Here is an 11,129-nt window from a genome sequence, read left to right on the forward strand (position 1 = left end):
TCACCCCAGGGGATATTTCAAGGTTAAATAGACAGGAACTTGTTTTGAAAACGTAAACACATTATTAAATGTGAGGTATTATCTGATCCTCTTGTTCTTCACGGCATTTCCTCCAACACCACCCTCACTGCATATTCAGGTAACCCCATGCAAGAACACCTTGCCCTAAATGAAAAAGCAAAGCAAAATAAAACAAAAAAGTTTTTTTAAAAAAATAAAGACCCAGAAAAGACGTCCCTGTGTAGGGAGTAAATGCAATATTCTGAAGTGCATCCTCCTCTCCCGCGTAAGGCGCCAGTCCCTGCCCTTCCTGGGCCCCCAACACAGGTTGTGTTTCCTTCTGTCACTTAGAAGTCAAGGCTTTTACTTTTCGTCCTGATATCAATAAAACGCGGGCCCCTGCAGCTCTCCACCTCCCCCTGGCGTTCCTCTCCCGCATCTCCCGCGATCGGTGGGTTCGGCCGCGCGCGGGTTCGGCGGGGGCAGGGCGGGCACGCGGGACCGCGGGTGGGGACTTCTGGTCGGTGACGTTGAAAAGATCGGTTATGTGCCTGAAACTGCTCGCATCGTTGTTTTAAAGCTTCCCTTCCCCGCCGGTCCCTCGCCCATCTCTCTCCCGTAGACGCCAAGAACTTTAGCAAAACAGACTTGGGGGCAGGGGCTTGGGTAAGAGAAAACGGTGCGTGGATCTGCCAGAATAATTTGACCCCCAGTGTGCGTGTGCGTGTGTGTGCGTGTGTGTGTGTGCGCGCGTGTGTGTGCGCGTTGGGGGTGTAGGGGTGAGGAGGGAGAGCGGCCCCTTGTTTGCCCGAGACTAGACTCGGAGAGACATAAAAGGAAAATGAAGTGAAAAACAATTTGAAAAATTCCCCGCACACAACAATACCATCTATTTAAACTGCAGCTCATACTTTCCATACCAATGGCATGACTTTTTTTCTGGAGTCTCTCTCCTGACTCTTGAACTCCGGGGCTGGCAGCTTGCAAAGGGGAAGCCAACCGCGGCGCAGCACGGGCAGGTTTACCAAAGGTCTCTAATGGGTATTTTCTTTTTCTTAGCCCTGCCCCCGAATTGTCAGACGGCGGGCGTCTGCCTCTGAAGTTAGCACCGATTTCCTCTAGGGCCCGGCCTTATCTCCGGCTGCACGTTGCCTGTTGGTGACTAATAACACAATAACATTGTCTGGGGCTGGAATAAAGTTGGAGCTGTTTACCCCCACTCTATAGGGGTTCAATATAAAAAGCCCTGCGGAGAGCTGTCCAAGTCAGACACGCCTCTGCACCCGCGCCAGCACGGACGGGTTCCGCGTCTCCGCTGCGGTCCGCGCGCCGCCGCCTCGTGCGCCCGCAGACCTCCCCGCCGCCGCCGCCGCCGCCGCCGCTCCCGCTCCCGTCCGCGCTCGGGGCACCCGGCCTGCAGGGGCGCTCCCAGATCTGCACGACCCGCGGCGCTCCCAGGGCACCGCAGCTGTTTTTCTCCGTTTTCCTTTGCGTTCAGTTTGCACGGGAGGTTTCTGCTCCCTTTTTATTACTTTTTTTCCAGAATGGATTATTTGCCCATGATTTTCTCTCTGCTGTTTGTGGCTTTCCAAGGAACTCCAGAAACAGGTAGGCACGCCGGCTTGGAAATCTCTGAACGTTAATGTCTTCTTATCCATCTTAATGCTTTTGCTGCTTCTGTTTTCTCTCCCTTCTTTTTTATTACCGCTGCTTAGAGAGCAAGTGTCTGGGAATTAGCCCTCAAAGTGGCTGAAGTTTTCTAGAGAAAAATGTAAAATTCCTCTACTGAAGACAATTGGAGATAACTTAATATAACATAGCATTACAATAACTTATTTTATTATAATTTTTGCATGATATGTTTTCTTGGCTTTTAAAAAAATAACTCAAGAAGAGTATAGATATTATTTAACCAAATGTGTGTTTGCAATGTATGTGTACATACAGGTACATAGGACACACGGGAACACATATCTTATTTAAACACTTTTAACAGTGTGCTAATGTGTAAAATATTTAAACATTCCAGCTTGAAGCCAAGGAATTTTATTCAAGTCATTCAAGGAATATATGAGCAGTAAAATCACCTGCAGAACAACAGTCTGTTGAATAACACCCCCCAGGCGGTTTCAGGGTGAAGCAGATGTTTTCTTTAAAATTTGTCATTATTGACTTTAGGTTTCTTTTGGCAGGTTTTTGGCACCCAAAACAGCATGAGCTCTCTTTTTAGTTGTATTCACCTGTCCTGGGAGGGGAGCTAGAATATTCTCGGCTGCTTAAGGATTTAGACAGTGCGTGTGCATCTGCCCGGTTCCCATCTTTTTTAGGGTCAATGCACTTTTTTTGTCTCTGCATGACCCTAACTAAAGAGAAAGGATGTCAAGGGGATGAAACTCCTGGAATGTGTCTGATCATTTGAAATGTACAAAATTGGGCAGATAAGCTGCATGGCTAAGTTGTCAAAAGGAAGAGGCAATGCCCAAGTGGGAAGGGGAAGCCGCAGATCCCACACAAGCCAAATTACCAGGGATTTCAAATTCATAATCCACAGAGCCTTCCCTGCGTCCCCTGAGCTGCTTCTTGGCTACACCTTAGCCCACTGGTTTTTGTAGAGTTTCCCACCTGAAATGAATATTGTAAAATTAATTTCTCCTCTGCCTCCAGTCATTTTTTCAGTGTTCTTGCCGCCAGCCTGATTCAAGAGGTATATATTTTCTCCAAGGGTTACAACATGCCCTACAAAGGGTGTGAAGTGGTGGGTACTCCCCTAAAAGGATGGTCATCCTGAATGGGGAAGTAGCCCCAAACCTAGGACTAGGCAGTGCAATGTATCTTTAGCCATCTGCCACTTTTAAGCCACTGTGGGTTGTGCCATCCTACTAAGTTCCATGCAGAAGCCAACCCCAATTTCCAACAGGACAGCATTTCCAAGCATTTCCTTGAAGCCTGCTTGAAGAAGGCATTCCTTTTCAGGTGTTTGTCTCCTCTGCATTTGTGTAATCCGTGCACAAGCCAGCAGGGGCAGAGGTGCAATCCCGTTAAGGAGGGAGAAAATACAGAGCCCTTTTCCCTCTACTCGCGTCTCTTGCTGAAGGCAGGCTGTGTGCCTCATCTGCTTTTATCTGCTCTGCTCGCTCTGGCGTAAGCTCCGCCGTCCAGATCCAGCGTGTCTATGGGCCTCTGAGAGACACCCCCCACTGACCTACTCTTTCTCTCCCCAGCGGTCTTGGGCGCTGAGCTCAGCACCGGGGCTGATAAGGGCGTGGAGAAGCCCCCTCCCGGGGCACCCTGGAGGCCCCGCCGGTCCAAGCGCTGCTCCTGCTCATCCTTGATGGATAAAGAGTGCGTCTACTTCTGCCACCTGGACATCATCTGGGTCAACACTCCCGAGTGAGTCTCTAGAGGCCTCGCAAGCCTAGTCATTCGTTGGCGCTCCTTTTCTGGGGAGCTCCTGGTTTGGACCCTGAAGGTAGCATTTCTGAGAACATCAAAGGGCCTCCCTGGGGACTTGTCAGGGCTCCTCCATTCCTGAAAATAGCAGGACAGCCTGGTTCTTAGCAACCGAGGGGGAGAGTCTCATTATGGGATGGAGGGAAAGAGCTGAGGACAAGTGGGAGGCTGCTGCATGTTTCACACTAGGAAAAAAAACTTTAAAAGTGAGAGGACCCCGGGATGCTCTCTCAGTGGGAGCCAAGTGAGTTTCGGGAATAAGCTGCCCAGGTCATAGGTGGGTTAGTCCAACTGTGCTGCTCATGGGAGGGTAGAGATTGAGAAGCAGAAGGGATTACAGAAGGTTATACTCCAATCCCTTCATTTGACTTATACAAAAAAGAAGACTCAAGATATTGAAGCCACTTGTGCAGGAATGAGTTTGGGGCAGAGCTACAACTGGCACCTGCGTCTCCTTCCTCTTCTGTACTTTCTCTTTAGAAAAGCCCACTGCAAGGCAGAAATAGAAATACCATCCACAGGTCTCTCTTTCACCTCCAGAGTGAAGCAAAGCAGTTTCCCCCTTCGCCTCTGGCACTAGTGCACCCGTCAGAAGCAGTGATAAGCCCACATTCATTGTGTCTGCAGTGTCATATTCTGGGGAGGGAGGACCAAAATCCAGACAAAATCAAATCGAAAACCACATTGAGCCTAATACTTAGTAAGGTAATACTTCCAAGGGAGGACTTTATTCCTTAAGTGAGAACCAAATGAATCCATTGGGAATTGTTGGAGTGCTCTCTGGCAATGAGTCCTTCTGCAGCCCCACGCTATCACCAAACTGCAGGAGAAACGTGCAGACGTGTGTCTCCTCCTGCCCCCTCAGGGGGCATTTTTGGCATTATCATATGTAATTTGAACTGTAAATAGGTTTTAAAAATCTTGCAAGTCATAGTTTTTGCATCGAAGTCTCTTCCCCCTCTCCCTCCACAAATAGCTATTGACTAAATAGATCATTAAAAGAGGAGGAAAATATGAAGCAGACACCAAGGAGAGATGTCATAATTTTAGACAAAAAGCAATGTTGCTTGTGTCAAGAAGAAATTGAACTTTGTTAAGAGTTGAGATGGAATCTTATTGAATTAGAAAAGCTGGTTTTCTCCCGGTTTGGTCCACATACTCAGGGCCATTGATGGGTTCCTGACTTTTGTCACACTGGAGTTTCCCAAGTTATGCTCCCAAGCACTGTGTGATGAGCTCCTTGTGTGCCTAATGGAATGAGTGTGCCCCAAAGAATGTGTCATTTTGAAGAATATTAATTATGCTAATACCCTTTGTTTCTCTCTTTTGATAATAGGCACGTTGTTCCCTATGGACTTGGAAGCCCTTCTAGGTCCAAGCGATCCTTGAAGGATTTATTTCCTACAAAGGCAACAGACCACAGGGATAGATGCCAATGTGCTAGCCAAAAAGACAAGAAGTGCTGGAATTTTTGCCAAGCAGGAAAAGAACTCAGGTGAGTAGAAATACCTTTGCTTTTCAATGAGTTTAACAGCTCCACCTCCTGACCTCCTTCCTGGAATGTTGCTGCCTTCTTGGTTTAGAAGAAAGGAAAAGAGACATTGAAAGTCAAGGTAAAACTGAAAATACCATTGCTGAAATATTTTTCCCTGTGTATTTTAACAGGGCCCAAGACACTATGAAGAAAGGCTGGGATAACTATAAGAAAGGAAAGGACTGTTCCAAGCCTGGAAAGAAGTGTATTCAGCAGCAGCTGGTGGAAGGAAGAAAAATTAGAAGGTAAGAGGTTCACAAGAACAGCTAGGCCCAGTTAGTAGAGCTAACAGCCTACACCCTTAGTCTTTCTTACCTATCTGGGGGAAAGTCTTAGAAGGCAATAACAGAGGAGATCTTTCAGTTCTGTAGGTTAAAAAGAGCAAAGAAATCCCTCTAGAATATTTCCATGAAGGCCTTTAATGCAAACTGCTTCCCTCTGAACTTTAGCACATACCATTCAGTCTACAGGTAGATTTTCCAAAGAAAATATATCCAGAGACAGCATCTTTGTCATGTGGTCATATCCAGTCTTTGCCTCTCTGAGTCAATGTATTTACCACTTTCCCTGAGAAATTAAAAATCATTTCAGGGAGAGGACATTTCTTTTAAAGAAATCATAGTATCATGTATGTTCTTCAGCAAGTAGCAGTTATTCAAATGGCCAAAGGGAAAATAAAGTCATTAGGTAGGGTTGGTGAGATTTAGAACATGCTGTTTTTCAGGTTTACTATTTTTTTTTTTTTTTTAAATAGGGAAATGCATTTGGTGGAGAGCCAATGTCGTTCCAAAAAGCTCTCTCGTTTCCTTGTTGGTCATGGGCTGGGACAGAGAAGGGACCTGCGTTAGGCAATACTGTGGGGTTGCTCTGAGCAGCGTGGCAGCGGTGACCTTCCAAATCCTAAAGTGTTTGGAATCCACAAGTTCAAGGGAGGAAACCTACTTTCAAAATGTGTCACATGTTCTACATTTCTCTATCATGATCTCTGGAAACTTTTCCTAGAAATCCAGTGGCAAGAAGTTCTACGATTAAAGTGTTCTGAGCACAGGCCTGGCAGTCACGAGCCACTTCTGAGTTGTTTACTACTGATTTGCAAGGCAGCCTCGGCTGTCTGTTCTTCCATACCTGCCATGGTCATTTCCATGTTTGTGATTTCAGGCCACTCATGCTTCCCACAAAATGACAGTTTCTGAACTGACCTGGAAATTATTATTTCCTCTATTAATTTGCTTTATGTCAACTATTAAGTCAGCGTTTACAGTTCTTCCCTCTTTTCTTCTCCTACAAAAAAGGAAGCATTAGGCCTGCAAAAAGCCAAAATTCTTTTTTTTTTTTAATTGCTACAAAGTATCTTCTTTGGGCCTACCTGTGTGCTTCCTTTTTTTTTCTCTCTCTCTCTCTTTCCAACTAAGTCACCTTCAATTCCTTGTGTGATGAAGATGATGCTTGTGACTGTTTGACCTATGACAAGTTTGTCCATGCAGCGAGTCCCACAGTTGTAGAGGTTGGGACAGAGCTATAGAAGAAACTAGAACATTTCTGGTTTATTTTAAAATTGTATTGAATGCCCAATTCTCCTTAGAGTTGAACATATGACCCCTCTCCCCCATTCTAAGCACACAGGGCAGACTTTATTTTTATAGTGGTAATAGATACCACTTGAGGTTTTATCAAAGAGTTGTGGTTGGTGGTGAAAGTTCAGAACCAGATTTAGATTTGTTTGTTCTAATTTTAGATGTGCCTTTTGCTGAGGAGTGATTTTTTTTTTAAAAAAAATAACAATAATAAGATTTGTTTTCTCTTATCTTGTTTTAATAGGTTGGAGGCCATAAGCAACAGCATCAAAACATCTTTTCGTGTGGCCAGGCTGAAAGCTGAGCTCCACAGAGAGCAGAAGGTGAAGCACAACCGAGCACGCTGATTGCAGAGCTCTGGGCCTGTCGGAAAACATCGCCTCCGCGGACAGAGCCCTGTGGCCAGCTCTGCACTCTCTGCACACTGGCTGGGATCAGAGCAGGAGTGTCCTCCCTGCTGAGACTGTTTCTTGTTCCTGACTGGCAAAGGACCAGCGTCTTTGTTCTAAAACATTCCAAGAAAAGTTAAGGAGTTCCTCCAAACTGTCTCCATTTGCTTCCATCGGTGGTAACTGCTTTCGTCTCTTCTTTTGTTCGGGGATGACAATGGACCTCTCAGAAAGCAGAAAGACACAATGACATTGGACTTAGGGTGGCATCCTCCAGAGGGAGGAAGGAGATTCCACACGAGGGTGGAGTTTCTGAAGAGAGTCCTAAGGGAGGGTTTGTGTCGGACTCAGGCGCCTGGCACATTTCGGGGAGAAACTCCAAAGTCCACGCAAAGATTTTCTAAGGAATGCACAAATTGAAAACACACTTGAAGGACAAATACTCTAGTAAGAAAAAAAAAAAAAAGAAGGACTTTTAAAAAAATTCATAAAATGCAAAACTGAGAAACTGTTACTACTGTAAATCAGAATGTGTTTCATGAATATGAGTCTACCTCACCTATGTTGCACTCTGGCCCTAGTATTTCCCAATTTTAATTCCCACCCCAAACTCTTCCTTCTCCTGCGCCCCTCCACCCCCATACTACATCCTAGCCTCATACAAGTCTGGTCTAATGTGTCAGTAGTAGATGTAACATTTTCATGGTAATCTACTAGCTCTGATCCGTAAGAAAAAAGATAATAGAATCAGGAGATTCCCTTGCCTTGATTTTTGGAAACGATAATGGTATAGGGATGTTTATGAAAGATATTGAAAAGTAAATGTTGGTTATGCTTTAAAGCAGTGAAATTATTTCCCTTTATGTAACTGGTTAATAGAAGAGGTTGGATTGAATTTTGATGTACTTATTTTTTTATAGATATTTATATTCAAACAATTTATTCCTTATATTTACCATGTTAAATGTATGTTTAGGCAGGCCATATTGGTCTATGTATTTTTTTTTAAATGTATTTCTGAATGAAATTGAGAAAATGCTTTGTTTTGCCTGTCAAGGTAATGACTTTAGAAAATAAATATTTTTTTCCTTACTGTACTGATTTTGAATTATTTCTGAAATTCCTAAGGAGTGGGCCAAAGTGGTAAGAATTGTGAAGGGAAATGGTTAAAGATGGTTTTTAGTAGAAAGGTAACAGTTAGAAGGAAAACAGCCCAGCCTAATTATAAAGAGAACTTGATCTATATTGCATTAAGGTAAAAACAACACAAAACAAAAAATCCAGCTTCAACATCTCTGTCTTCCCTTGGATAGCAGCCTCCTGCTTCCCTTTACCTGAAAACTCTCTAGGGACTTCATCCATTAACTCTGCCTGGGCGATTAGGCAGGACCCAACAGTTTAAGCTGATGGTGTGGTGAGAGGTGCTTTCTCCACAGTAATAGACTGAAGGAAGTAATGGCAAGATGCACCCCCCCCCCCCAAATACCTAATTATGCATAGTCCCACACCAGAGTCACTTTCAGAAAATACCCTGTACAGAGCAGGGAGAAGCTTCCAATGATTTTTTTATTTGCTCAGATTAAGAATTTTGTTTGTCAAGGAACATTGACTACCACTGCAAACTTCCTTATGACAGCCCAGAACTGGCCATGTGCCCATGGAGGTAGGGACACCAGGTCTTGATTTTAGGTCACCTGCCTGGCAGCCCCCCTTCTCTCTCCATTTGGCCTTGGCTGGCCCTGCCAAACCACCGCAGAGAACAGTATTGCCTGTAAATGGTCCTTACCAACACACTTCCGTAAGTGAGGATCAGCGTTCGAGAATCTTCACCTCCCTTCTCTAATAGTGTCTGAAAGAATGTCCGCATTCCACAGATATTAGCTGGTGGTGACACTGTTGTCCAAACAGCGACACCTCGGAAGAATGTCGAACAACAATCTTCAGCTGTGCATAGCCAATGTCCTGGGCAGGGTCTCCAACTTCATCGACACTCCTTTTTGTCTCCTATATTTTTTAAGACACAGTCTAGCGTCTTTGAGGAATTGCTTATAAAGCTTACTTTATCTAGTTAACTGCTTCTCAGAGTGTGTGGTTCTCAAGCGGATTATGAGTTTCGTGTACACTGACAAGGTGCTTGGCCTGAACTTGGCCACTAGTCAGTTTTGAGCAAACTATTCAATCCCCTTAAACAGTGAGTTTCCTTATCTGTTAAACGAGAGAGTGAGGGAATTTCTCTAAGAGCTCCAAGAGTCCGAGATGACGCAAAGAAGTTGAGAAGTGGTACAAAAAAAAAAAAAAGAAGAAGAAGATCTGAGTTTAGAGGACAGAGTTCTACATACATTTAAGGGGACGTTGGAATGGGAGAAGCCAGAGAGTAGACACAGGTCAAAGAACAACATGCAAGTAAGAGCGATAGGAGTTTTTGTTTGTTTGTTTGTTTACCAGACCATTAAATCCTCAGCTCTGGTGCTTCCTGCTTTAGTAACCGGCAAGATAAATGAAAGTCATGAAGCCACTACTCCAGGGCATGAGGATTAGCAGTAAAATAAGTTGGAAGGTTCATAGGAAATTAATATTTTTGAAACATGTAGAGGAAACATTCAGAAATATCCAAGGCCCAATCCAGCTTGAGAGGTGGACTGATGGTATTGACTGTCACACTTCCTGCTGGGTTTCTTTCTTTCTTTTTCTTTTTTTCAGTAAAAGCATGGTTTCTGGATGCCCACTTAGGACAGCTTTCTCTCTTCACATAAACAGCCCAGTCGAGCTTTGATCTCAGGACTCTAAGGACCAGGGGACCCCGGGTGGGGAGCGGTGACCTTTGGGGAGGAGGGATCCCTACTAATAAGTACTTCATGTTTTACCCTCAGGGATATGCTTCCTTTTTGATGGAAACTACCGGCTTTAATCCTGCCTGTGCTTCCTGAAACATAACTGAGGATATCGTAGTAATCTGGAGTTCCCTGCAGAACACCGTTGCTAACCTTGAGAAAGAGCAGCAGTTTGTCTTTCCAGGTGAAAAAGGCAAGGCCCAGACAGGGAGGCAACTGACCTAGGATCACACAGTGAGCTGCAGCATCTCCGGAGCAGCAGTTTCACCCAGATGCACCTGCAGGTCAGCAGAAACCGCCGCCCCAGCAAACCCTGACACAGGTTCTGAGTGGCAAAGGCAGATCGCTCCTTATAGAAGCTTTGAGACAGAAGAAATGTCAGAGAAGGAAAAACGTATATAAGGAGGCATAAAATCTCAGGGCATCCTTAAGTGAATTTTATAGGATGAAATAGAGCATAGCTAGGAACTCAATTGTTATTATGTTTTAGAGTTTAATCCCCAAATAATCTTTATATAATATAAGTAAAAGGGGGAACTCTTTTGCTCAGTTCTCTTTTACTCTGTAATGCAAGGCAGTGTTGTTGTTTTTCTTTAAAATCTCTGTGCCTAAGGCTTTGAAATTCTCATTTTCAAGATCAAGTTCTCAATGTGTCTGTAAGATGCATTGTTTTCAAGCCTGTGCTCTCAATGGAGTTCCTTCTGTCTTGGCTTTCTCTCACCTTTGTACTCACAGTTCCTGGGACCCCGGGTCTGGAACTCGGGATGTACCCACTGCAAGTGGATGTTTTTGCTCTCGGGACCTTACTGATTTAACAATAGCCCCTCATCTTTGCAGAGAACGTGGTTTCCGGTAGCATTTTCACATCCCTTCTCTCATTTGACCTCTATCCCCATCACAATGATCCTTTCAGGAAGTTTGGACCATATTATTAATTTTGCCCATTCGACAGCCAAGGAAATAGACGTAACGAAAGCATGGGTGACTTGTCCGTAGTCCCAGAGCCCTACAGCAGGCAGGTAGCAATACTGGAACTCAGGATGCCTGACCCTTTCTTCTTAAACTTCCTCAGAGCAGAGGAGACACACTGGTACCACAGGTTGGAGACACACAGATTATTTCCAGCATGCGAGTGAACTATGAGCGAAATTAACCTTTTATTCTTCTCTCAGGAAAATCAATATTCCACATGTACCTGGAGCCCTAGTTGTGAACATTTAGTTGTATGATATTTTGTTGATTACATCATCTTTACTAGGCCAATGCATGGTTGGTGGAGAGCTTGCTGGGTTTTACAAAACCTGCCTCAAATCTGGCACGATGGAGTGCTTCATCGGCAGCTGCTGGCCAT

At 44.6% G+C, this 11,129-nt stretch overlaps 1 protein-coding gene across 1 annotated transcript; it reads left to right on the plus strand.

The window, feature by feature from the left end:
* Window positions 1-1,002: 1,002 nt before the first annotated feature.
* On the plus strand, window positions 1,003-8,042 carry EDN1 (endothelin 1). Its single transcript, XM_012753712.3, has 5 exons — window positions 1,003-1,608; window positions 3,222-3,390; window positions 4,787-4,945; window positions 5,116-5,229; window positions 6,803-8,042. Exons 1-5 carry the CDS (start codon window positions 1,545-1,547, stop codon window positions 6,903-6,905), a joined length of 609 nt encoding a protein of 202 aa, XP_012609166.1. The 5' UTR covers window positions 1,003-1,544; the 3' UTR covers window positions 6,906-8,042.
* Window positions 8,043-11,129: the final 3,087 nt, after the last annotated feature.

This window comes from Microcebus murinus, chromosome 15 (assembly GCF_040939455.1).
Source record: "Microcebus murinus isolate Inina chromosome 15, M.murinus_Inina_mat1.0, whole genome shotgun sequence".
Lineage (NCBI taxonomy): Eukaryota > Metazoa > Chordata > Mammalia > Primates > Cheirogaleidae > Microcebus > Microcebus murinus.

Coding starts and splice junctions, on each gene's coding strand:
- EDN1 (XM_012753712.3), top strand. CDS start 1,545: ATGGATTATTTGCCCATGATTTTCTCTCTGCTGTTTGTGGCTTTCCAA. Junction 1,609..3,221: donor CCAAGGAACTCCAGAAACAG/GTAGGCACGCCG, acceptor TTCTCTCCCCAG/CGGTCTTGGGCGCTGAGCTC. Junction 4,946..5,115: donor CAAGCAGGAAAAGAACTCAG/GTGAGTAGAAAT, acceptor GTATTTTAACAG/GGCCCAAGACACTATGAAGA.